Here is a 27,442-nt window from a genome sequence, read left to right as displayed (position 1 = left end):
AGGAGGGGGTTAACTTTTGGACAATCACAGCTCCTGAATCTACTTGAGTTTCATCTGTGGGTTGTGTTTTTTTTTCCTTCCCCTGAAATAGGGATCAATTTGCTTACTAAGGGTTTACTGCCGGTTACCTTGACTGTGTCCCTTATTTCTCCTTGGTGAAAACTTGAACAAGCCGCTTGTGTTTGATTCACAGAGAACCGTGAGAAATGGGCTGTGTGTGTGAGGCAGTGTGGTTTTCTCATTCTATTCAGCCCTTTGTATATTGAGATTCTTCTAGTTTCAGTTCTTGCTGTTCTGCCAGATTTCCATACCATTGATGGGTTTTCTGAATTAATAAGTTTCTTTCTCCCCCTCCCTCCCATACCCTCGCCACCTTTTTGCAACCGGTGAAAAGTTTTTCTAAGTGTGCTGCCCTCTCCGTATTGATTTTCTTCTTTTGCTTGTCTAACCAGCTCTTAGATGTTTTATTTTGCAAAGCGTTAATAGAATTTTCCTTTTGCCATTGCACTATATCTATTCAGGAGGTTTCAAGAAGTCTCATTGTGTCACCAGACTATGGAGGAAAGAGGCTATTCTTCTGTTACAATGGCTGCCCTAAAAAATAACGCAGGGTGGGGTAAACTCAGAAAGGGCAGAGACGGAGATAAAATGTTCTGACCTTAGGAAACAGAAAAGATAACCAATTAGACATTGTTAAAAGGGCACCAGCTGGCTTAAAGAACACCCCACTGATTATTTTTTCTTAAAGGCATGCTTGGTCCACATCTGAAACTCGGCTGCAGAGCTGCTTCCCCCCTTGCAGGTTTTCAGATTTGAACTGGTGGGGCTGACCCTTTTGTAGGTAGCTGTGCACCCGGTTCTGATCCCAGAAGTAGGTACCACTGCTTGGAGGGATGAAACGCCCACCTCCAGGGTATCCGTGCTCCTCGGGGTCCCAGCCAGCACGATGGAAATCTCCTGGATTAGCCCATGCAGGCTGCGTTTGTTACTGCTAATAAGGATTTATTTGCATAAAAAAGATCTCTGCCAAGATCATCATTCCAGCGAAGCAGGGCCTTAGTACACATGGCACAAAACGTTGTTTGCCCGGAGGACTTGTATCTGGTGGGTGAGACGACATGTTACACTGTACGGGTGGGAGAGACGACCAAAACGGCAGATCCCCAGTATGACCAGCAACTGGACCCAGAGCCCCCTACTCTCTCCAGTGCCTGGTCCCGTGCCAGGACCTGTCCCTCCTCTGCCACGGCAGCACCTGGAGGAGCAGGATGAGGCTGCACAAGAGGTTCAAACCCGTGGTGGTGCTGCTGCGGGCCACAGCTGAGCCCAAGAGAGGGTTTTGCACCCAGCAGCTCAGGCTTCAGCCTGCTGGGAGACTTCGGGCTGAGACATGGCCATGCTAAAGTGAGGTTAGAGTCGTGTTGTGCCTCATCTTATGTCTCTTCTCCCCCTAAAAGCAATACAAACAGCCTTTTGAAAGTCCCTGGTAATTCATGTCCTTGCAGGAGGAGGTGTCATTTTGAAATGTGTGGATCCAGCCGGGAGAGCCTGCGCACAGCAGCAGTCTCTGGGTCGGGGGAAGAGGACCTCCCTGGGCTGGTGGGATCTGTGCTGCAGCATGCCCGAGACCTCTCTGGGCTCTAATATGGGATTTGAGGCAAAGAGGTTATGCTGGAAGAGTTGCGTGTTAAAACTTCTGCAACAGCGACTGGCGTGGGGACAAAAGGGTGGTCAGCACGCTTGCGGGGACCGAGGCGGAGGAAGCCGCGATGCTCTAGGAAACAGCATTAGGTGCAACATGTAATTTTTGGTTCCAGTGAGGCCAAGACCTCTGAGAATGAAAAATAAAGATTGCTGTGCTAACGTAACCCTGGAGCAGAGATAAGCGGTGGTGGTAGGGTGAAGGGGAGCTCTGTCCTTATCTGCCTTCTGATATTACTCATACTTGTGAGTTTTCTTCCATGGAGTAAAGAAAGACAGCAGGACAAATGGCTCTCTGCTTAATGTGGTTTGGATTTTTTCAGTACATCAGCATCTTTAGGTCTCATTCAAGATGGGTATCAAGGAGGCATGCTGTTCTCCTCCATCTCAGGCTATTGCTAACACGTTTTGCAAACCACTGGGACTGAAAAAGTTGAGAACAAGTTAACCCGAGACAGGTTTTTAGATTAGTTTAGGCATAGTGTAAGGTTTTGCTGCACTGTGTTTTTTTACTATATCCTGGAACATATTTCAGTCCAGTAGTTAAGAGAGGTTCAAGCTTTGTTTTTACCACCTTCCCAAAACATGTCTCTGCCCAGCCAAGACATTGTAATTCTGCACAGAAGTAGGCTGGATGTGTGCTCCCCTGCATAAGAGGACTACAGTCAAACTATACTCCCTGAACCATGAATTTTGTCCAGGCGGGAGCTTTCAAATCCTGCTGTAATTCCAGGATCACATTAAGGCAGCAGAAGCTGGCACAGGTACCGAAAGTGGTCCCACCTTCCCATAAGGTGCTGCTTCTCTGCCCTCTGCAGCAGCCCGTCCCTTGCGTTAGCACAAGCGTTGGTTTGGCCGTGCCGGGAAACTGATCTGGCTTAAAACTAACCTGGAGAGAAAGTGCAGTTCATTTTAATCTGGAGCAGTTCCCTGGCTTGATCTGCTGTGCAAATGTGTTGGCAGAAAGGAAGAGGTCAGCACAAAGCAGGCACGGGCGTGCCTTTTTGGGGTGAAAGGTAGACCCTTTGGTGGCACTGTGTAAGGTGAAGAGAGCATGTAACTGCATTGTAAGTCACTTTCCTTAAAATAAATGATTTGTAGAAAGCCAGAATATAAGAACATGGAAGCATCATAAAAATTACTGGGGAAGAAAAACCCCAAACAAACAAAAAACCCCAAAACCCACCCCCACAGATAACCAGTGGAGTCCTTTAAAGAATAAAACCTTTTATTTAAAGATCTTCTCCCTTCCCCCAACGTCTGCAATTTAGCGGTGATACAGGTTTTCATCAGCCTCTAGTTTCAAACGGGGAATAGCAAGTCTGTAATTTCTTTTCGGAAAGATTATTGCCCAGGATGTTTCCGGCAGCATGCAGGACCGACCTGCCCCAGCTCCTGCAGCCTCTGAGCAAGTTTAAAATGTGATAATGCTGAAAAATAAACCCCAGCACAACATCCTTCTAAAATAAGTGTAAAATTTTAGGTGTGGCTGCACAGATTAAATGGAGGTGGAATAAATCATGCAAATAGTAATGAAAGTTGAAAGCAATTTGGTTGCACTTCAATACGTTTCATCAGTCATCTCTCTTCTGAAGTGGAAATGCCAAGCCTGATGCGAATTAAACTTTCTCCCTCCTCCCTCTCCCCTCTTTCCTCTAGCTTTTCAAAAGGCCTTTTGAAAACCTCTGAATACCTTTCTTGGCTGACCAGATTTTACCCTGCTCATACTTCTTGAAAACTAATTCTCAGCCAAGACAGTGACTCTAATTTCGAGAAGTCATGGGCTTGATTTGCATCCACGATTCCTCTCTTGGCCCTTCCTTATCTCCCTACAAAAGGGAAAAAGGCTGAGATGAGGCACAGACAGGGACCGACGAGAGGTGCGAGAGCTCCTTAGCTATTGGGCTTTTTAGGGCAACAGAACTTTTAATGTTCGCTTTTCTGCTTTAGGATCAAATGTCAGCTAGGATGGGGGTTGAAAGCAGCAGATTTCCAAAAGGAAGAGCTGACTCTGAGCAAAAGCAAGGAGATCTGATGCATCGTTTGTACCCGAGTTGAGGCTGCTCCTGCCTTTGTCTCCCCTTCCCAGTTTGTCTGTTGTGTTTTTGCGAACCACGCAGCCGGTGTGTTAAAGCACGCATCTCCCCTCTTCTGTCTTGCAGGTAGAGGACGCCATGCTTATGTTTGACAAGACGACCAACAGGCATAGAGGTAAGAGAGAACGGGAGCTCAGACATCACATTTTCTGACAGCTTCTGCATGGTGAGCACAGCCAAAAATCAGTGTCAACATGATGACCCAGTGGCTAAATCCAGTGGTGCTAAGTCAGCAAAGCCATCTGTATTTGAGACGGCTCCCTCTGTCCTGCAGGTGTTGTGGAGGAAGGGCTGTTTGGCATGTAATGCTACACGTCACATGGATTTTCTTATTAGAGGTGACTCTTCTGGTCAGTCTAATGACTTATCTTTGGGAGGACCATTTGTCGGGCTCCGTGGTGTCCCTGGGGATAGTAAAGCCCAGGGAGCTGTGTGTGGTGAGGCTGCAGGGAAGCAGAGGGTTTGTACCAAAGTGGCTAGAATTAGATTAAGTTGGGCATAAGGCCAGTTAAGCTGAGACACCAGGAAATTAAGGTGCTAAACTCCTCTGCTGGGATTTCAAGCATGCTGGAGTTTTGAAGCTGAGGACTGCTCGTCCTCTGGTGATGGTAGCTCAGAATAAACAGGATCTCCAGAAGAGGAATTTCCCTCCACATATTTCACAAGAGAGACAAGGTTTCATCATTGCTTGTACAGTTCTGTGAAAATGAGCTAAGGATTATTTTCAATGTTATGGCCATTCCTTTCAGTGAAAATAAATGATGCTCCTCTGTCTCTCGGCGAGTGGTTCACGTTATCGCTGCAGCAGAGATGCTGAGCTCCAGGCAGAGAGCAGCCTGGCAGCGGCTCAGTTCAGCTGGGTGGGGATAAAACGTACCTGGGCTCTCACGGTGGCACCAGGAACTGCACTGGGGGCAGGCTCCGAGACCCTCTTCCTTTCCCTCCAAACGAGATTGATTTTATGCCACCAGTCTCCTTGCTTTAACATGGCGTGTGTTTGGAGGCAGCGTAGGAAGAACCTGCGCAGCTTGTGGGTTCGGCCCTGGTGCGACGGCGTGGATGTGTAGCCCCGCGGTTTGTCATTTGCCCTCACACTCCAGCCACTTTAGTTTAATCTTTGGGGGGGGCTCGCTTGACTGATATGGTTATTGTCTCAGCCATGAATGTGTCAGCTACTTGGAGTGGTATATGTAGCCCGTTTGTTTAGGGAGGCTGCCAGAAGGTGTAAAGGAGCCTGTGCCCGGCCAGGCAGCGATGGGAGCCCTGGGAATGGGAGAGGGGAGCAGCCCAGAGTGCCCGGCCGCTGCCACCTCGCCTCATCTTCATCTCTGTGGCAGGGTCAGAAGACCTGACCTCCCAGCACTGTCAGAATTATTCACTGCTCTGATATTTTCCTTAACAAGCAACTTAGTGCATGCGGATGGCTGGGTGAGTCAGGCAAACCTCCAGGACAGCATTCCCTCCCTCCAGCAGTTCCCTCCCAGGCACTGATCCCTCTCTGAAGTCAGGGATCGTAGTACCCTGGAAAATTCAGCAGCAGCGAGCAAAAGACTTGCTTGGAAAGATAAGCTCTTCAGAGGCAGGGAAGGCATGTGAACAGCCCATCAGTTTTGTAACAGGAACCAAGTGTTCAAAACTCTTACATAGTTTGGAAAGTTCAACCCCTGACAACTTCCTTTTATATCCAGGGAATTTTCCACCCTTCTCTTTGCAACTACCCTTAAACAGGTCATAAATACCCTTCTCCATTCAGGATCTTGGCACGTTGTTTGTTGCATTTAAGAGCTGCGTTATGTGGTGCTTTTGTGCTGGGCACAAGGGCCCCACGTCCCTGCTCTGACGTGGTCTGCTGGCAGCTGGGCTCAAGGAGTACCGGGGGGCTCTGGTCCCAGCAAGGCACATACTCAGGAGATTTGGCCCCTGTGAATGAGTTTCAGGGAGTCTTCTGCCTGCTTCTGTTTGTATTCCTTGTTTTCTTCTCAAACTGTTTCTTAACCTGGCAAGTTTATGTGGTGTGCATCAGATAGGCTGGCAGTGCATCCTGGCGTTCACCTCCATGTCCTTTTGAGGCTTTTGCAGCCTGAATTGCAAGGCCCTGACCTGTGGTTTCTTGTCTCTGCCTCTGTCACCCCGCAGAGCAGGTCTCCGCTGTCCCTCTCCAAGGGCGCAGGAGGCTGGAGACACAGGGGGCTCCACGTGGGCAGCTTGTCCTGCGGGATGTCAGCCTGTCCTGCAGCACAACTGCAGCCCATCAGCAGGGCTGGGTGGCCCCAGTGGCTGCCTCATCCCCAGATAAGGGCTCTGCTCCAGAGACAGGGAGAGAAAGTCTCCATTTGCTGAAATGTCCCAAATCCTGGAGTTTTGTTCCCACTGAGGCTCTTGGCTGTGCCTGCAGTGAGCTCTGTTCCTGCCCGCCGAACTCATTGATGGTCTCTTCAACAGCTTGTGCCTGCCTTGACTGGGCTCCACTAGGCAGGAGACTCTGCAGGGACATTAAAAATAGAGCAATGGTGTGTTAGACATTCCTTTGCTTCCTGCAAGCAAGACGCTTGTCGCTTCCCCGTGTACCTCAAGGTGATCCCTGCTCTGTCCCCCACCGGTGGCACTGTGCTGCTGTAAGCACTTTCCAAGGCATGAAGGCACCGGGAAGTGTTGGCGTTTGCTCTGCTAGTGCTGAGCTTTGCTCTAACAGCTATGGTTCAGCTTTTCTGTGCTCTTAGGAGAAGCTGGAATAGCACGCTGGGGAACCCTGCTATTCAGGTGTGAACCTGAGCGATAAGCCCCAGAGGATGGATTCCTCTTTCAGAAGCATCTTTCCATCTTATCTGGAGAAAAGGTCCATAACTGCTGAAGTTGAGGGCTGCAGATGTAGGGGGCACCTTAGCTGCCATGAAACTTTTCGGTTTTTTCACAAAGGGCTTTTTCCCCATGATGTGTGTTGAAGACGGGAGGCAACAGGTCTTCCTTTTCTTCCCCAGGAATTCTGTGAATTTATTTCATTGGTTAATTTTTTTTATAGCCTGTTTTTTTTCTACATGCAAGCCATAACATTTCTCTTTGCATTAGCATCCTTGTGTAAGCTCCTAGACGAGATCTAAGGGGGGAGGAACTAAGAGTCCAAAAGGACCAAAAGCAAACTCCAAGTGCTGTCAGGTGGTGATGTTACCCGCACCTCCTGTGTGCTCCACCAGAGTCAGGCTCCGGACCCAGGTCTCTCCCACTTGCTTGTGCCATCCAGGGGGCAGGGTGGGCTGCAGCCCCCCTCCCTGCTGCTGGCAAGTAAGGGAGTTCTCTGGCACCCGGGAGGGTCAGCTCTGTTTGTGAGGCTGTATCCCAGGGAACAGGCTTACCCTTTTGCTGGGTGAAGGACAGTGCTGCTTACTTGCTGAGATTAGCCAAAATTCCTGCGAGCGGGTGAAGCCAGGCTGGTGGTGAGGGGCTGCACTGCTGCGGCTGGAGCAGCTGCCAGAAGGGCATGAAAGTCTGAGCTCCGGGTCTTTACCTCTGCCAAATACAGGTGGAAGGAAGAAGCAAGTGTAAAAGGCAGGGTAGACAGTCATCTTCATCTTCACGCTTGAATTTATCTAGTCTTCTCAGACATTTTTTCCTTCTCTGTAGAGGTAGCTACCACTAATCAGGCTAATAAACTGGCTAGTGGGCTGTTGTGATGAAGCGAGTTCTGCTACATCGATCGTTTATAAAATCGCCCCAGATTTTACAAATTGTGACATTCTGATTGTGTTGGAAACATGTTTAAAATGCAGTACTGTGCAGCAACAGTGTTAATGGCAATTCTTAAAACCACTTGCGGGTTGCAATCTGTATCTTCAAATTAGCCAAGGGAAAGAGAAATGGCAGATAAAATATCCGTTGTGGTTTACTGTAGATAGTCTATGAATAATCAACGCAGGCAAGGGAAAGGAAAAGTATTACAATTCACTCCCTACTGCTAGGAGGCGAGATAAATTTCCTTGCAAGCAAATTGAGAATATTTGTTGACATAATTCTGGCACGTGTGTGTTATTCGTGTGTGTATTCTGATAGTGTGTAACTGGCCTGTATGCGCGGCACTGGGCCAACACAGATTAGTTAGTGGAGATGCACAGATTTAACAAGACATAGTAAGAGGGATTCTAAAAGCTGCTCATCATTGAACAGTTTTATTAATACCTTGGGAAGGCTTGAAAATCCCACCCAAAATAAAACTTAATGCCTTGCCAATGAAGCCCATAACTTTTATAACATTAAAAATGTCATCAAGCATACCATGTTGTTGCCTCTGCTGGTGTCTTTTTCTTTTTTAATGTCCAACTATTCCTGGATGTTCTCTAAGGAAAATAAGACTCAGAGCGATTGCATTTCATGCCTATCTCTCTAGCTGTATTAATGGCAGGCTACAGTATCTGTGAGTATTTAATTGAAGGAGTGGTTAATTTTTGGAGTATTGTAGGTAAAATAATCCCTAGCTTCACTGAGATGCCGGGTGTTCTTGCAAGGGTTCTCCTTCTAGCTTGGCCACTTAGTTGTGATAGCGGGCATGCAGTGAACTAGCACTTAGAAGGCAAATACCTCTGGGTCAGCTTAGTTAAGATGCCATTTCTTTTTAGAAAGAAAGTGTTGGTAATCCTCTATTTCTGTACCCTGTACTGTGCTTTTGCACTTCTGTACAGCGAGCAAAACCACACACAGGAGTTCTCCAAACATTCTGGAGGATCACTTTCATCACTTTCTTCACTGCCTAAAATTTCATGGAGCTGAAAACTACTGGGTCAATCTTGAAAGGATTTAGTAATTGGAAAGAAAAAAAAGAGGGTGGTGTTATTTTGTTACCCTTGCAAAGTGCAGATAAAATCTGGAGTTCAGCATTAGTTATTGATCTTTGGGGTTGGAGGGAGCCTGGCAGGATGATGATGTCCTTCTAACTTCATTGTGGAAGGGAGCTCCAGAAAGCATACCAATTTGCTGCCAAGCACGTCAAACAGCAGGAGCCGGACGGGGCAGCTGCCTTGCCCTTGTGTTCTGCCCGTGCTGGGCGATCCCCAAACCCCGGCAGCAGGAGGCTTGTTTGTTGTATCCAGCAAAGCTGAGAAAAAACGCCGTACGCGGCAGGCTGCTTAGGAGGAGGGAGGAAGGAAGGGTTAGATGAAAGTGTCTGAACCGAGGGGTGCGGGAGCAGGCTCAGCCCTTCCCAGGCTGTGTACATTTTGTGGAAAGGAAAATGCAGTGGAGTGGAATGTCTCCTGATAAATTTGTTTGGCAACTCCCCTTTCTCCCCTTTCTTTCTGCGACTGTTAAGCATGAGGGTAGAGATGGGTCAAGAGAAGGTGGTATATTGGTTAGTTATCATAATGGGATGCTCTTGATCACAGCCTTAGATGCTCTCCGCCAGCATGTACTTGTTTTGTGCTTGCCTGTAGCCGTCAGCTGCTCCAGAAGCTGTCCACGGCGTGCATCACGACAGTCCCATGTCTTGAACTTGCAAAAAGACAAATAAAGATTTTGAGTGATTGAATCCCCCAAGCTGTAATTGCCGGTATTGAATGTAATGCTATATGTTTTTCAAAGCCATACAGGCCCCAGAGTTATTTTCGTATCGATTAACACTCTCTCACACGGTTAGGAATGGCAGAGGAGAGAGGAGGGAAGTGACAGCATGTTATTTGGACTTCTTTAATCTTAAAACTAAACAAAATTAAAAAAAGGCAAGGCTGTCTGTGTGATACAAACAATATCCTATGTGTTAGGGGTTAAAACATCTCCAGAAGACAGGCATTGATTGTGGCAGAGCTTTAAAATTACTTGGATTTTTTGCAGTTGTTGCAAACCTCCCGTTGTTTCCCGTGCCTGCGAGGGCGAGGAGGGTGCCTCGGGCAGGGGCTGGGCTGTCCTGGGCTGGGTGGCACCTCCGTGCCTGTGTGAGGGGCTAGATGGCGGGTGAGCATCCCTTCAGCTCAGCGTGTGAAGCAGGGCTGAGCCGTCTGCCCGGCAGCTCCCCGGGCTGCTCTCCGACCAGGCTCTCCCGAGCCCCCGCAGCGCCTGTGGGCTGCTCACTGTGCCCTCGCGCGGGGCATGCAGAGTCTTCTGGCACCCTTGCATGGCATCACAGCAGCCTTCTCATGGAGACGCAGGAGCTCTGCAGCCGTGTGGAGACTGGTGTGGCCGAGGTTTGGGTTTGATCTAAAACCGCAGAATTCAGACTGAAAGATTTGTGCACCTCATACCACCGAGACCGCACGCAGGAGCATGGGGTCTGCTACATCCTTGCCACAGTCTCCGCTCTCAGGGAGGAACATGAGGGTCGTGCTTCATGTTTGCATCATCCCCATCTAACAGATTTCAGTGCATGAAAGTAATTGTCCAGGTGGAAGCAGTTGGCATAATGGTTGTATTTATTGGAAGAGACAGGAGTGATGTTGTTAGTGAGGTATCGTCTGTGCCTCGGCGAAGGATGATGCTTTTCTTAGGAGAAAAATAGCCTTTTGTGTTCTGTCCGGCTGCCAAAACCTCAGTTTTGTAGTTGACCTCTGAAGTTATAATTGACATTTTAATAGATGAGTTATAAATATAATTAAGAGTCGCTGCAATTATTTGTTTATCACTATCTCCCTCAAGTAAGGCAAGGTCATGTGCATTTAAAAATACATCCCCAGGCAGTTTTGAGTAAAGAGTATTTAAAATATATAGAAATAATTGCCTAATTTGGTCATTTTCAGCGTAGCTTTTCTTGGCAGCAGTCTGGCGATAGTACTGAGCGCTTTGAGGACAGCTCGGAGGGAACCTTTCGTCTGCTCACATGGTTTTGCTTTTAGAAGGATGGGGCTAAAGGGAGAGCTGCTGTTTGGCCAGGTTTGACCCATAGGATTTTGGAAAAGCATCCACAAACACGGTGGTGGTATTTTTTTAGCGCATGAAGTGCTTTAAGGGCTTTGGATGAAAAGTGTGACATAAGATATAAATGGAGGCGGTATTATTGTTATTGCTTTCCTAGATGAGACGGGCTTTTATTCCCTTGTCAGTTGTATCACTTCATAAATGGGACTCCAGAGAGTGCAGTTGTTTTGAGGGAAGCGCTCGCTCGGCTCGGCCTCACTGCTCCCTAGCCGGTGAAATTCGTCCCAGGAACCTGGGGTTTGCAATGTGGAGAGAGTCTTTAACCCTTGATGCGTACAGATGCAGGGTGTTTATCTTCTGTAAAAGGCACAGAGGATCGGAGGGAAGACTAGCTGCAGACAGGGTTTTTCAGAGTGATTTTTAAGCAAATATTTGCTTCAAAACTTCATGAGGGCTGTGAAGATTTATTAGTTAATATTATTTACCATTTACAGACCTATCAGTGAAAGTGGTGATGGCTGAGCGATAATACCATCAGTCACACCTATCTGTTTAGATTGCAGCTATGACACGTGCCATATTAATATTTTTTATGTGTATGTTTTTAATATTACATCCTCACTTATAAATATTCATGTCATAAAACACATTAGCGGCTGCAACGCTGAAGAGCAATAGTCACATCTCTCTGCTTCGTGTCATGAGTTCACCACCATCCCAGGTGGAACCAAGGTAGGAGTTGGGATGGCTGCGGCTGGTGAGACGGAGCACGGGGAAGGGGCTCGTGGTTTCAGCCCTGCTCTCAGGGCTGGGTGGCCACGTCCCACCAGTTTCCTATTTGGCATCAATTTCTCCCCCTTAGCCTCTGTGTCGGGCGGTAGGGATCGTGAGCGTTATCCCCCCGGCCCAGGGTGACAGCTGCTGCCGGGGTGGTGGCTTTCACACGGTGGCGTGCCGGTGGCCCCGAGCTCGACAGGCTTGGTGCTGCTCCCTACTTCGGTGTTAATAAACACAAAACAAAAAGGAAAAGCTGCCAATTCTTGGATCCATCTCCCTTGTCTTTTAATTTCCTGGCCAGCGCCTATTGCTGCTGCATCGGGGCACCTTACGTGAAGTGTAAAAATAAATGCATTCAAGCCAGTATGAGCCCTGCATCCCAGTAGACTCTGTTTCAGAATAACAAATAAGGCTCCTGGCCACGCTTTTCAAGGCGATTATTGAACGTCTCGGGTGGTTACAGTCATTCTGCCCCCAGCCTCATGCTGGATAACGCCACCTGAGGCTTGGAATAATTGCCCAGCTATGTACTGTCTGTCATACCTTATTGCTTAATTTTATACCAGTAATGAAAATTACATCCAGAGGAGGAGAAAGAGCGAACAGCTGCACTGGCCGGAACGCACTGAAGGAATAGATGTGTGCAAATGCTTTCTCTAAAGAAGGGGAGAGACTCGTCTTGCCAGCAGCACTCAGGAGATGCTTGACATTTTTATTTTCCCGTTTAACAAAGAAATGCAATAATAATAAGAAAAAAAATCCCGCCAACCTCCAGTAAAGGTTGCAAACACGGCCCAGCAATTAGTTTTGAAGTCTCCAGTTACACAATCAGAGTTTAAGGTAAATATCAACTTAAAAGTATATTGTAAAGGGCAGTAGGTTTGTAAAACTCATTTGTATCTTGTCTTCATAGCTAACGTCTAAACAAATTATTTAGTTCCCTCTCCAAAGAGGGAGAGCCAGACCTTTTTGACCTTCTTAATTTATCCAACCTCCTTTCAATTAGCCCTAATACAGGTAGTAACAAGAGGAGACATTGACTGAAAGGCTCAGTCCTGGGCGCTCTCCCTCCGCACCCTCTCTGACACAGGAGGCGAGGTGAAGGCAGGCATCCCTGATGGCCAGCGCTGGGTCACTGACAGCTCTGCAAAGTGGGTGTCAGGCGCTAACATGCAGGAGGCAACGTCCTGCTCTCATTCCCGTGATGGAAACGACTGCAGGAAGGGAGGGTCAGAGCCAGAGCGTAAAACCTGCAGGAAGGAAGAGGTGTGCAGGAGGAAATACAGCATTTTCTGTGGCACCTGTATGCAGAAGATATTAAATAGCTTTTCAAATATCAGTTAAGCTTTCTGGGATGCAATAAATGATGGTTTTGCAGATCACCGGAGGGTGATATCCAGATGCCTCGGATGGAAAAGCAGAGACACAGAAAGATGGGAGATGGCAGTGCTGGTCCCGCAGAAGGTATCTGCGTGGCGTCCAGAGCTAGACGTAGGCAGGACCACGAGCAGAAAACTGAGCATTTCCTTCCCGTAGAACTGCAGTTAATAGTTGCTGTCTTAAAAAGAAAAATCTCCCCATTCACTTAGTACTGAACAGTATCAATAACTTAATGCAATTAGGCTACAGTCGTATTGGAGAGTGCAAAGTAAATCAGTGGAGCCTTTCTCATCTCTGAAAGGTTCTTCAGGAAACGTAAAGAGTTGTGCAGATATTTAAGAACTTTCTTAAAATTATGATAATGGTTCAGTTGCACTTGCAGAAAGTCTCTAGGCGTGAGCTCTGCCAGGATGAGTGCTTGTGTTAGAAGCAGACAACGTAATCTTCTCAGCTGAAGCTGCGTTGGGAAGACAGTGAGGTCATTTTGATACAACTTCAGTTTGCCATCTTTATTGTCACTGCTGAGCAGCCAGTTTGAGTGACAGATAAATTAGCAAAAATCCTGATGATCTGTGAATGGAAAGAAGCCCTAAATGCCGTGAATAAGTTCTTGCTTATCAATCTACTCAACTGATGAAACCAAAACCCTTTTGCTTCCCAGAATGCAGGAGCGAAGTGATTAGCAGGTAGTGCTTCAGTTCTTGTGGGACTATTTCAAAATGTTAATTGAGGAAAGGCCAGAAACAGGAGGAGAACGAAATGCAACATTTACATAGACGGGCAGTCTTAATACAATGAGCAGAATTAAAATCAGCATGGTGACCTTGAGAAAATAGGCAGCTACTCGCAGCATGCCCGTGCCCAAAAATGTGATATGAAAATATTGAGACACACTGCGCAGCTTTCACTCCCTGGTGTGTTGTTTTCTTCTCTTCTCCCAGTGGATCGCTGAAAGCAGACTGGGTGAGTCCTCTCAAATACGCATTGGGGGGGATGCTTTTTATTTTTTTTCTATCTGTGCTTTATATTTGCTGGTTTTGATAATAAAGCTTTTACTGAAGGTGAGGAGGATGTTCCCAGCAGCCTGAAGAGGCTGAGAGACAGTGAGACGAAGCCGTTTGGTGTCCCAGAAAAGGGGCTGGTTTGCCTCCCTGCGCCCAGTACAGTCCCTGGAGTAAATCACTTCCAGCAGCTGCCACCTCGCTCACGCCCGGGACGTGGATGCTGCTGAAGCCTTTAATTTTACAAGGTCATTGCCATATGTGAAGCCTCCTGGTGAGCTGTTTAAACAAACAGATAACACATCCCCTATCCCAAAAATCTTGAGATTCAGCAGAACTGTGGGTTACGCAAATAATGTCAGTAGCGCAAGGGAAGGCTTTTACCCCGAACCTCCAGTTCGAGCGGGCTCTGCCGCGCCATCTCTCTCTGCTGTTCTCGCCATCCCCGGCTGTGATTCTGCTTTTCTGGGCATTTATTTTTAAGCGTTGGTAATTCAGGTGGGGGATGCTGGTCCGAGCTGTAGGGTGCATCTGCGCAGGTAATGAACACGTGCTTCTGCCTCGCTGACCTGGGTGGGTGTGCTTGAGCGAGTGGCTGACCTGGGCCCCGCTCTGTGCCTGGGGAGCAGAAATTGCTCCCGGGGTCGTTTTGGCGAGGCAAAAGCTTCGAGTGACTCTGCTGCTGAAGGAGGGCTTGGCAATGGGGTGTGTAAATGGAAACATTGCTACCCTGCAATTAATGGTTTACAGCTCTTGCGTGGATACATTCCACCTAATCAATCCTCTTGTATTAGCAAATTAGAAGCTGTTAAAATTACTAGCTTAGATATGTAAAATGTGTGCTGCAGTAACACTGTGTCTGGTCTCAAGGCAGGTCCCGCAGAGCCTTCCTCACCTCCTGCTCCAGCTTTTGCCAGCCGCCGTTCTACACCTCTCCCTCCTGCACACCCTCACCTGCCGGCTGGTTTGTCCGGGCAGGTAAAGGCAGGCAGCTGCCTCTGCCCCTTTGCTGTCTCACTCCCCAGAGCGTTTGTAGCTCGATCCACTGCATATCCATGATCCTTTTCTGCCTGATTTCGGTGGCCGCAGAGCTGGTGGTGTCGTGGCTCTAGCCCGGGGATCTCGGTGCCCCCATGCGCCTGGTGTCCTGCGGGAGCCATCTCGCGCTTGCAGGGCTGGTTGGGTGTGCGGGAAAAGGCAGCTGTCAGTGCGGGCAGTGATTTTGCGTGGGAGGCTGTCCGGGATTTCACAGATGAAAATATTCTTGCGGAGTAGGCCAAAAAAGCCCATTGCTTTTCTCTGGTTTCTTCTGATACGGCTCTGGTTTTCTGCTGTGCCGGAGCAAGGCTTTGTGGGTGTGTGGTGCTCCTGGAGAGCCTGCTGACTTCTGTGAGCGGGAGAAGGTACAAGTCATTGCCGTTCTCTGCAGCCCCAGCATATCCGACGGCTCTCCAGCCGGTGGGAACACTGCGTTCCTGCGCTGCGTCAGCGTGGTGGTTTGCAGATGGTGACTGGAGACACATGGAGGGTTTGGATCCTGCCGCTCCTTGCACAGAGCCCTGCAGCAGTCAGCAGCTCTTACCTGAAGGCTCGGCTGCATCCGTGTATCCTGCATTTCAGGAGCTTTTCCACCAAAGAGACAGAGAAAATTTGGAGCCCTGAACCGCAGTTAGAGCCAAGTTCCTGCCCTGGGAATTGAACAAATAGGAGCTGCAAGGGCAAACAGTTTGCTGCTGTAAATCGTGTATCTGTTGGCTTTGATGAGCCCGTGGCAAATAGCTGCAAGTGAAGGACAGAGAGCCCTGACTCGCACTGATGGTATGAGGTGACGGCGTTGCGTTCGGCTCCCACTTTGTTAGTGAGGAGAAGCACTGATTGCTGGGCTGTACCTGAGCTCAGCTTTGCCCTTCGCTTTACTGGCTCCTTCCCAGTTCTTGGCCGAAAGGGCAAGGATTGATTTCTGTAACTCTGTGTTCACCTCCCCACCGGCAGCAAGGGAAGAAAAAATGTCTCTAAAAAGAGTGATTCTTCCAACATTTCATCTTCCCTTCTTTCCTCTCTTCAGATGAAACCCTTTGAGCTGGCTTCCCCCAATATCTCAAGATCCAGAGTTTATGGTGGCGGGCACAGCCTCCCGGCACACGCAGGGTGTGTGAAGTGATGCCGGGTGGGTTGTGTCACATGGAGCTTGCACAGGGTCCACGCCGTTTCGCATCAGTGCCCTCTTACCCGTGCTCGATAGCAGTTTTCCCAAAACATTAAGTTTTGGCTGAAGGTTTCTTTAATTAGGTTGATTAATATGTACTGGCAATGAGGGATTTTGCTTATTCTGTTTTTTTTTTTTTGTATATATAAGCTGAAGTAAGAACATCTGGCACTTTTTTCGCTGGATCTGATAGAATAAGTAAGTTGAAAAACAGCTTCTTTCAGAAAACTGCAGGTCGGCGGATTTGGGTTGTGGGTTTTTTTCTTTTTCATTTATTGAGTGTTTTCTGGACCAGAAAGAATACCTTCAACTAATGTAATAACTCGCAGATTGTTCTCCATTTTAAAACACCCATCAATGCTAACAACTTCCTTAATTCTCTGCTTTGGAAGAAGATCAGGAGCGAACAGATACAATACTGCTAACTGTTCACAGCCCTCCCTTGAGTGATTTCAAAGCTCTTTGCAGGCGAGTGGTGAATTAAGCCTTGCAGTGTCCCAGTGAAGCTGGTAAGGTGTGGGGATCGGGCACGCGGGGCGGTGAACTCGCTCGCCCGTGGCTCCCGTCAGCACTGAGCATGGATCCAGGTCTGACTCCGTGGGCTCACGCTTTGACCGCGGCACCATCTCGCCGTATTTACTCTTAGTGGGACTGTCGCCAGCCCTGCTGTAAGTCATTTGAGAGTTGTGTGGTTGGCTTCAGTCGCAGCAAGGCTCTGGCGATGGAAACTGGCCTCCTCATCCATTGCATGAGTCACACGTGAACACACGTGTTCAACAGAGCACTCAAAATTAGGGCAGGATCCGTAGGGAGAAGCCTGGCAAGAGAATACGTTTTAAGCATCATTGTAGCAACAAATATTCCCCGTCAGCTCACAGGAAGTTCGGATGAGCTACAATCACTTCAAGGTATTGGAGGCGGTTTTGGCTTTTGCCAGTTTCTCTGTTCCTGCAAGCCCGTTTCCCTCCGCTTAGATCTCTGCTCTCAATGCCAGCCTGTCCCTGGAGCGGAGGGCCTGCTTCCCTCCTGCTGGCAAGCTCCGTCCTGCGTCCTGCGGGCACAAAGAAGTAAAAACATTTGTTTTCCTCCAGTCTCTGGAAGTTCCTTGCAATTGCAGGAAAACAAAAAAAAAATCAGATGACAAAAGTGTGGGATTTGTTTTCTTGCAAATCAGCAGCCCATTCCCCCCCCCCTCCCGGCGGTGCCGCACAGGTTTTCTCCTGGCCATTTGGCGTAATTTGGCTCTGTCCCTCGCAGGGCACGAGCACAGAGTGCTGGTTCTGTACCCGGCCCTGGGGTTCGGGAGGGTTCAGAAGCAGCACGAGGGTGGTGGGAGATGAAGGTGGGCTAATAACCTGCCTGGCTGCTCGGGGAAGGAGCAGCTGCGGAGGGAAGGTGGGAGCAGCTGTGGGTATGAAATTAGTCATTCTATGAAGAAATGGATTTGATAAATAATAAAACAGTGGTATTAACAACAGATGCTTTCCAGGTCAGATGACTTTGATAAAAACACCCAACAGCCGTGGGTAATGGTATGAAAAATATGTATCTATATTTATAGATCTATCTATATGAAAGGGCATATAAATAAGCACGTGTTTGTGTATAGATGTGTGTGTACATGCTCACGTATAAATGTACCTGGCATTTTATTTCTGTTTTAAAATGACAGTGAAAGTGTCGCTGCTTCCGTTCTTCGCAGGCTTTGAGACTTGCCAAGAAAACCTGAAATCTGATCAATGTCTCCCGAATCTGGCGCGCTCCCTCCCCTCCTCTCCTCAGCGCTGGCTCCATTTGTTTTTATATTCGTACCTTTTCATTTTGATAACTATTTTGATTTGTAAAATACTATGCCTTATACACTGTTTCCTTTATGATGATTTAGTATGCTCTTCTTATCTTTCACCTTAAATCTTTGATAAGAGCATTTTAAAAATGAAATTGCTACCTGACACCATTATACACTCCTGGCTGACTGCCAGCAGAGACGGGAGCTGCTGAGGAGGAGAGAGGCTTTGAAAAGCCTTCCCGAGCAGCGTGAATAGCGCAGGAGCTGGGCTGGGTTGCAGGTAGCGTCTGGAGGAGGCTGAGGAAGGGGAGGAAGCACGGCGGGACCGGCCTCTGCCTTCTGCAGGCGGGGTCCTCTCACCCAGCCCGGCCGTTGCCTTTGAGCCCCCCTGGCCGCGGCAGCCCCTGCAGCAGGGACCTCCACGACCCCATTGCGTTCGTCGTGGCGTGGTGAACGCCGTGCTTTTGCAGGGGTGAATGTTTTAGCAGGGGTCGGTACCAGCCCCGTCCTAGCGATGCCAACGGTCGCTGAACGTTTCCCTCTCTTTCCTCCCTGCTAAATTGCTTATTAGTCTAATTGACTGTCACCACCGCCGCGCTGGAAGCAGGGGGAGCGCATCAGGGGAGAGGCAGGAGGGTGACTCGGTGGTGGGGTCGGTTTGTTTTCCCCTCAAAGCCGTAAAAGCGAACCTTGGGATCGTGGTGTTTTTATAGGGTGACCCAACATTGCTTGCGAGTTTCCAGCACGTTCGAGTAATTGAAATGTTTTTGGGTAACTGTTGGTTGTGCCTGCTGAATGTGATTTATCAGGGGAAGGCATCGGCACTGGGAATATCAGTAAATAGAACTGTCTGACATGGCAGGTCATTTTTATTTTAATATAGTAGATTTAATGAACTCTTGCCTTTATAATTCATGGTACTTGCCAAATGCATCCATTTCCCCTCCGTAATGACGTTAGTTACAGATCTATCCTTCGTTAAAGGCTTTATTACGGCTGGCGAACTTAACTCTCTCTGAGTTGCAGTGATATGTTCCCAAAGTGCAAAGGGTTATCTAATAAATTGTTGCCTTTTACATGCAATACTATTAGTAATAAACGTAGCCAAAAACTTCCCTGAGTAGTTCGTGCATTATTAATTATTATTATTATTGAATCTCTTGAAAGGTCATTTGCAAAGACCCGTGCTATGTGTTTTCCCAGCTTATTGGGAGCTCGTTTATCTCCTGTTACTGCCATGATACCTCTCCGGTAGTTTGTGCGTGTTCGAGTGTGTTTAGGTCAGAGCCGATAGCAGACCCCAAATCTGCTGTCAAGTGATTTAATAGCATTTGTGTCCAGCCTAACCCAATCTATCTCACCTTGCAGAGAAGAAAAAAAAATAATCCTGCATCAAAATTACTGCTTTTGGAACTGTCTTGTCTCTTTTGAGTAGGAACTGGAGACAACTAGACAAGCTTCAATGAAAGCGAATAAAGAAACATTACTTTCTGAACACAATCTTCTGTTACCAGTCACTTTTCAACAGACATTCAATCAAAATGCTAATAGCAAAGGCAACAAGGGAGCGAGGTTATTGTAATACTAATTGATAGGCTGCAGGGATGGGTTTTGATAAGTGCTGTTGAAGATATATTTTTGAAATATGATTCTCTTTAATTACAACGATACTAATAAAAAATGAACAAATGATTTAATGATAGTTTTCTAGGTAATGGCTTGAAGACTTTTGTTCAAGTTATTTTGTAGGGTTTTTTTTAAAGCCAGAAATTATGAAAATCACCTTAAAAATAAAGCCGTAGTGGAAGGTAGTGACTTTATCTAGACTTGCGTGGCTACTTTGCATCGAAATTAATACTGTCAAATCTGAAGCTGTTGAATAAGAAATCCAGTCATTTATTTATACAATAGACTTTGCTGAAAGCCCATAGTTGAAGCCACGTTGCATGTAGGAATGCATTTAATATCTAATGCTTATAATAATTAGGATCAATTATGCCAGCAAGGATTTTAAAATACATTTTGAGGGAGGGGAAGAATGGGCTGAGGGGTATTCACTAAGGTGTTAAAGCGCATCTGGGGTACCAGCTTTGATCATATTAATGGAGATTATTGACATTCAGTGATGGGAAGCTGCAAACTAAGACCCGCTTTCCCGGTGCAGCAGCAGCTGATTTTCCATGTCCTCCGATGGATCGAGAGTTGTGCCGATGCTCCCGCGGCACCCACGGGGCTCCCCAGCCAGCACCGTCCCCATCAGAGCCTCTCCCACTCTCCATGGGGCTGCGTGTCGGCATCCTGCCTCCTCTGGCCCCTGGGAGGTGGGAACACAAAGAGAAAGGGCAGATCTGTCACTAACAGGCAGCCTCTGTTTCAGCTAATTTTTGATGAATTAATTGATAACAAAACAAAGAAGGGGTTTGGGGGGGGGGGGGGGGGTGCTTTTGTTGAGGTGGGTGGGGGCTCTTTCTGGGGCAGGGAAGGATGATGTCTCCTGCCTTTCAATTTGTCAAGCTCTCTCTCAAAGATCTGCCAGAGAAGAAAGGGTAATTAATAGGCTTGAAGTCATTTCCGATGTGTCAGTATTTCTGCCTTGCTTCCAAGTGATAATGTTCGCTGGCTCGAGGCCTCCGGGGAGCCTTCCATCTTATTAACTTGTCTAGGAGAAACAGTGAGTGGGGACAGCTTGGGCCAGTGGGTGACATGAAATAAGGATTTGTGGTATAGTGAGCTGTAAACACGGGGGCCGATTGAGTAAAAAGTGGAAAGAAAAAAAAAAAAGGAAGAAAAATATATTAAAAAGGCCACTGGTCACAAGTACCTGTGATGGAAAGGGGGGATGCACTTTATTTAGGGCAGCCTGTACCCTACCCGTAGAGCTGGACCTGCTGTTGTGCTGTGTCACTCATGGCCAACTTTGGCACATGCCGAAATCGGCTCCTGGTTCCGTCCGGGTCCCTCCGACCACAGCACAGGTTGCCTGTGGTCCAGTGCACGGCTCCCCCGTGCCAGCACTGGGGAGAGAAACCAGCAGTTGGGGCCGGTGCTGCCACGGCTGGTTCTGCCGCCGAAAGACCTGTGTGTCAGACAGGCCGCAGCGTTATTTTATTTTAACCAGAGGTAAATGTGGAGGTTTGGGGCTGTCTCGTGGTTTTGACCTGTTGTCTCTGCTGCTGGCGGTCTGCCACCTCCGCGCCGGCTGGCATGGCTGCAGGCGGGGGGAACAGCCCTCTCTAACACAGGCAGCCACCGCGCTGGCAGCTCCCACCTCGGAGCATCTGGCAGCCGAGGGTTTCCAGAAGTTGCACGTGATTTTTAGGATGCTCAACTTGAGGCGCTGAAAAGGGACCTGTTCTTCAGTAGACCAAGGGCTGGGTCCTTCTCATCACTTCGGTCTGTTTGCCAAGTCGGTTGGCAGTTTTCATAGCTTTTCTTAATTGGATTTGGAAACTTAAGTGTTAAACTTAGGACACTTATGTGTGAAGACACCTTCATTCTCAGAAGAACCGCAAGGATTAAGTAATCCTACATCCTGTACAGAGCCTGAGAGGCTGGGACACGTACCAAGACTTCCACAATACCAGGATGGAGATGTGCAGCAGCGACAGGAGCGAAGTCCCTGCTCCTACCCTGGGTGAGCGTGCAATGCTGCGCCTCGTGGCCGGCGTGCAGAGGGCCTCTTATTCCACGTATCTCAAAACCTGCTCTTTGGAGCTGAAGCTCTGCATCCTGGATTTCTATCCTCCCTGGTATGTGTCGACATATTCTTTATCCCATTAGCACAGGACCAGCCTCCCGTTTCCTTCGCCTTTGTGCTTTGCAGCGTGCGGGACGTCGCACGTCGCCTGCCCAAGCCTGGGAAGGGAACAGGCAGCTGCACAGGCTGGGTTTGGAGGGGGCAGTGCCTCGTGCTGCTCAGGTTGTCCTTCGACAGCTTCGGTCAGCAGAAGCAATATTAGAGGAGCAGCTGTGTGAGTGTAGTTGGCAAAATAATTCTTGTTTTTTGCCCTAACTCCCCATTCCATATAGCTTCAAGGTCTTGCTTTGGAAGGGGATGCACAGGAGAGGAGAGATTTCTAGTCACTGCGTGTATTTGATAACTACACCTGTAATCACAGGACTGTGTCAACACAGGATTTTGTATAATTGTTGTTTCCCCCCCCCCCCGCCCAGTCCTGGTGAGATTTTGTTAATTAGAATTAGAACTAGAAATAAAAAAAACTAGAAAAGAACTAGAAAATCTCTTAGAAATAGAGATTATTTTTAAACTGTTTTCCTGATTATCCTGTATGATGTAGAAGGGAGGTGAGATGGGATCTCGGTTTTCCCAGGTGCAGTAAATTAACGCTCTGCCCAGTACACGGCCTGACTCCCTCGAGGCATCTCTGCGTCTCCAGTGGGCTTGTCCTTGCATCAGAAGAGGTTCAGACCCCGTAGGGCAGTAGGCAGAGAGCTCAGCAGGGCAGTACCTGAATAGGGTTAATTGGGGACTGCAGACATGCCAAGGCGAGAGATGAAATGGTTATAGGTGGGTTCAGGTTTTTGGATGTGCTGAGTTGCCCGCTTGCCTTTGACTTTACTAAAAGCTGTGAGACACCCTGGGAAAGAGGGAGGGAGGGATGAGCAAGTCATATCCGTAAGTTTGTCAGGATAAAACAAGGAGGAGATGTCTTGGAGCGATGTTCTGTGCAGCTGAGCTGATGCGTCTTGCGCAGTGTTGAGCATCACTGCTGTTGGAGCTCTGACCTTCATGACAGATGTGGGCTTACGTAAGGGTGATGCTACATCTACATATTTAACCTTCTTTGCTTTTCTTGTTTTGTTTTTAAATTCTCCTTCATAGCAAAAGTGCACGAGCTGTTTCATTAGCTGTTAAAGAAAAACACAATGGAGGCAGCGCTGGTCTCCACCGCGTACAAGCTGTTCCTTGGAGATTGTTCCCTTTTTTATTTTTTAATGTAGCAAACCTTGGCGTTTTGGGTCACTGGGAAGGAACAGGATGTCTTTCACATATTGACAGGTTTTTTTTCTTCTCTTCTCTTTTCTTTTCTGATCTCACTCCTGTTTGTCAGGCTCACTTTTCATTTTCCAGAGAAATGATTATGACTAAACAGCTCTGACAACCTCTTTGCAAAGTGTGAGAAGGCTACAATGAAAAAAAAAAAGGAGCCACCTCAAAGCTCTTCAGTGATTAAGCTACTTAACTGGCAAGTTTTTCTCTTCTAGTGCAGAGCGTATTTCTGCACAATGGAGTTCCCCTTGCAAGCACTTATTAGGGAGGCACTAGTATAATCTAATTAAAATTTGTTTTAATATTCTGTGAAAATTAAAACTGAATCCTTCCTGTTAGAAAGAATGACCGTGCATGTATTAGTCCTCTATGTTTTGTTGTTGTTGTTAGCTTATTCAAATATTAACACTGCCTGCATGCTCAAAATGATAGTTTGCATCCATTAACAGAGCTTAATTCTCAAATTAAATGATCAATGATATATAGGAATAGGTGAAAGCTGGTTGCTGGATTTTTTGAAAAAAATTTTTTTTTTTAATGCTAATGTTACTTCCTGGAGGTAAATAAGGGGAGGGGATGCTGTGCAATATTATCACTGTGAAATTAAAATAAAGTCTCATTATTTGAGGATGGAGTTTAGTGGCTGAAGGCTTACTCTTTGTCTGAAGCTTCATCCTGAATTCTTCCAGCTAATTGCCTGCTGATTAGTTGAGAGTGAAGGCATTGCTAATGTTGGCCTTGAGCGTCAAATTATCTCCTCCAAAGTCTTAGACTTGTAGCACTGAGTGGGAGACTTCGGTGGGGCGCGGGGTGTTGTTGCAAGTGAACAAGAGGACGGGGTTTTCCCCGACCCCGTGTTCCCTGCACGGCCGGATCGGGAACCCGCAGAGGACGACAGGGCTGCGGGGACAGGACGGAGCCGCCCGGCAGAGCAAGCCCCTCCATTTTCTCACTTTGCTGCCCGTCTCCTGAGCTGCCGCTGGTCCCAGCCCTGCTCGGCGCTGGCAGGAGCACACGTGCCTGGTTTCGGGAGGCCTGCGCGGTGCCGAGCTGTTCTGCTCGCTGCGAGTAGGTGGCAGCAGCATTTGCACACCCTGGCTGCCTGTTTAATTCACTTTACATTTTTGCATTCATTTGCATTATTTTTTTCTTCTTTTTTCTGAGAGTTTTGAGTTCTTTCCAGTTAGAGGACCTAGATAGCCAGGGTAGATGTATTTGGTCCACGTGTGGAAATGAAGAAAGTACTGACCTCCAAATAACAGGTAACAGCAACTTCCCCACATTTTCTGGTCAGATTTAATTCTTCTTTGGGGGGAAGTTTTTTGGGGAGGAAAAACATACAGAACTTCAAGCTGCAATTTATTTAAAAAACCCAAACCTTTTATTCTTGCACTGAAGATGGAAAAATTACTAAAATGCCAGAAAACCTCCAAATATCTGAATGTTTTCCTCTCTTTCCCTAGCTGTCTTTCTGAACTTGATTTGAAACATGCTGAAAATATCTCTGTTCCTGATCTATTGAAAGTTTCCATTATTGACTAGCAGAAAGGCTGCTTTTGTGTGTGTCTCGCTTGTGGGCAAAAGATAATTTTAAAAAGCACCATGTTTATCTGGAGAGAGCAGTGTGGTGAGGCAGGAGCCCCAGGCCAGCCGCAATGATGGATCGGAAACTTTCTCTGCACGGGGAGCAAAGATAGGAGGATCTGCCATAAAACGTGTTACGAAAAACCCCTCAGAGCAGGCGTGGGGCTTGGCAAAGTCCTTGGCCAGTGTTGAAGGCACTTTTACAACTCGGGCAGGGCAGCAAAAGCCGGCGTGGCCCTTCCCCTCCGGGATCGGCGCTCTCCAGACGCCTGCTCCCTCCTCCTCCTCGCGGATCCTGGCACTAATGAAGCTGTACCAGGCTGGAGGGACCCGTAAACAGTGCTTTGTAGCGATGGCAACTCGAGAAACAAGAGCTGCATGGAGTATTTGGAAGGAGAGCCCTTATTATCAAGAGTTTAAAGGGAAGGTGCTTAAAAACGCAGAGAGGCTTGGCAGGGTAATTAGACTTGCTGCTTTCAGAGTAAGTGTATGGCTTCATGGAGTGTTACCGGTGTGTCTGGCCTCTCGCTAAGAAAATACAGAACCACTTGGCAAAAGAGCACATCAGACCCTGGGCTGGGATGGTGCCGACACCAGTGGGTTTTCTGCCATGAAGCTCCTGGTTTATGCTCTTACCGTATCAGCCCCCTGCACTAGTGGCCTGCCCGCTGCTGTCAGCCGGTCTCCTAGTGTGTCTGTAGACACCATCTCCGCTGCTTTGGGGGGGAAATCTCGGTTTTTCTCGGCCAAAGATACGGTACAGATCAAAGCCTAAAACTTGCACCCGGGTCCAGGGGCAGGGAGCATCATTATGTACCGGGTCTTGAGCTTCATTTGCTGAGAGTTTGCTTCTGAGCTCAGCGTTGCCAGTGGTTTCCAAATTTTTTTGTGGCCCACCCATACACGCGCTGCGAGTTCCTGGTGGCCAGGTTTGGACATTTTTAAGTCAAAATGCAGCCAGTTAATGAGTTACTGTGTGATGGCTCGTGCCAAGTCCCTCATGCCCTCATCCCTGCTGAGCTCCTGCGTCAGCCAGCCGAAAGGGAGCTCGCGTGAGGGTCTGGCTTCAGCTTTGCTGCTGGTTTACTCGGTGCCTGTGGCAAACCTCCTCACGGCTCCGTGCCTCAGTTTGCCTGTCTGTGCTGTGTGACTGGTAGCGATGCACTCCCCTTTTGTCAACTGCCTGGAGCTCCTTAAAGGGTTTTAACAGTGTGCAGGTGCCAGACTGTGTTAAATGAGGAGAAGTAATGTGATGCTTAGGTGGAAGAGGTGATTTCCATCGAAAGCAAAGGACTATTGGCCTCTACCTTTCATCTTCCAAAATGATGCAGGAAAATTAGTACCAGTGAAGGATGCTAGACTGACAGCCAAGAGACCAAAGACCTCTTTTCATCCTCCTCGCAGACAGAGCGCAGCCAGGCAGCGAGCCTCCAGCAGCGTCCCGCCTTCGCCGTGACCTGCCCTCCCTGCAGAGGAGAGGGTAACTCGGCTGTAAGGAATCCATGTGCTTTCATTAGACAGCCTTCCTGCCCATTCAGTCTCCAGCTCCTTTCCTCCAGCTTCTGGTGAGGTTACCACTTACTCCCCTGCCTGTGATGTGTGTGATACCCATTTAAAACCCAGTTTCACGGCCTGTATTTCACACCAGCTGCCAGCCAGCATTCAGATGGTAACTGCTTCCGATTGCCATTGGATTTGGCTGGATTTGGGCTAACGATGGTGATTGTGAAACATTCTCTTTTCTAGCGAGGGAGTGCCGTGGCGAGGGCTGGTGGGGAGTCAGTGCCGCCGGCTGTGCCGGGTCAGTGCGTTCCTGCAGCCTCGCTGGGCGTTTGGATTGACGGGGCTGGGGGTGGCTCATGGGATTAGGTGGGGTCTGGCAGAACAGGGATAGCATCAGCTGGGCTCGGTAGATGTTGAAATAGTCAAAACAATCAATAGCTTTTTTTTATACTGGTTCCCTTGGTCACGCAGCCCATTGAAGGAGATGATTTTCACGGCTTGCCTTGAGCACGCCTGGCTGGAGCGGTAGCCGTGCAGAAACCTCCGTGGTGGCTGCGTTATTTATGAGTCCTGCGCTCTCTGGCAAAGGATGAAGTGTGCATCCTAGGATGGATGAAACATGGTGTCAGGCGGATGTCAGTCTTGCCAGGCTGAAACGACAGTGGCATCATGTAGTGGATCAAAACATTAAGTCTTTAAAACCATATGTTCGATGTGTCATATCACAAGAGCTTTATATTCTTGGTGATAACAATCGGCAATGCGTTATCTGTGGTTTTTCGCTTGTACGTTTCTTACAAGCTGATAAACTTTGAGCTGGATGAGAATCAAGCATGCCTTGTTGTTAATGTCTTGATCGGGGCTGGAATAGCGTGTCTGGGGGTTGATACCGGAGGAGCCCAGGAACCACTGTTCTGGATGATGCTGAGCACCTCTGGTCCAGGTCGTCCCTCTAACGGTGGTGGGCTCCAGGTGTTTCGGTGGTCCTGACGGCCCTGCCCTTACTCCACAGCCAGGTAGCTGGTGTGGCCAACAGAAATAAATAAATAACGGTGAGCATCAGTGTTTCAGAAGAGGAATGCTTCACTTCACTTGGCATTTTAATCTCTTCCAGCACTAGGTTGGAATAAGCACTTTTTTGGTGTGTGGTGATTTATTTTGTTAAAAACCAAGGCATTATTCATAATTATGCAGTTTTATGAGAGTATACATAGCAGTATTCTTCCTGTGGTAGGCTGTGGGAGCTGGCATAATATTTAAATAAGAGCCCTGGGGAAAGGACACGCTTGCATTCTGAGCGGGGCTCGGCACAGTTGTGGGCTCAGCCTATTGAACTAGCGTATAATTACCTCTATTCAGCACTGCCGCTCCAGTTATCAGCCGGCCATCGGGGGAAGGCCAGCGTTTTAAAATGACATAGATTGTTAGAGAACATCAAACTTTTTTAATACAGTTAATGATCCTCAGCTATAAATAGTCTGTTCCCATTGACTGGCAATAAGGCTTTTGTACTGTGCCTCGCAGAGCTGCAAGGCTTTTCTTAGTTTGTTGGGTTTTCCTTTT

General features: G+C 47.9%; 1 protein-coding gene across 15 annotated transcripts in view; it reads left to right on the top strand.

Annotated features, from left to right (window-relative positions):
* The window catches only part of MSI2 (musashi RNA binding protein 2), a 266,353-nt gene that overhangs the window by 155,760 nt on the left and 83,151 nt on the right, over positions 1-27,442 (top strand). For all 15 annotated transcript variants that reach the window (XM_076354542.1, XM_076354531.1, XM_076354540.1 and 12 more), the window contains exon 7: positions 3,864-3,912. In XM_076354542.1, the coding sequence (XP_076210657.1) occupies positions 3,864-3,912 (49 nt within the window). The remainder of the gene's footprint in view (positions 1-3,863; positions 3,913-27,442) is intronic.

This window comes from Aptenodytes patagonicus, chromosome 17, assembly GCF_965638725.1.
Source record: "Aptenodytes patagonicus chromosome 17, bAptPat1.pri.cur, whole genome shotgun sequence".
NCBI lineage: Eukaryota > Metazoa > Chordata > Aves > Sphenisciformes > Spheniscidae > Aptenodytes > Aptenodytes patagonicus.
The sequence above is the reverse complement of the archived record's forward strand: the minus strand, read 5'-3'. Positions and strand labels throughout refer to the sequence as shown.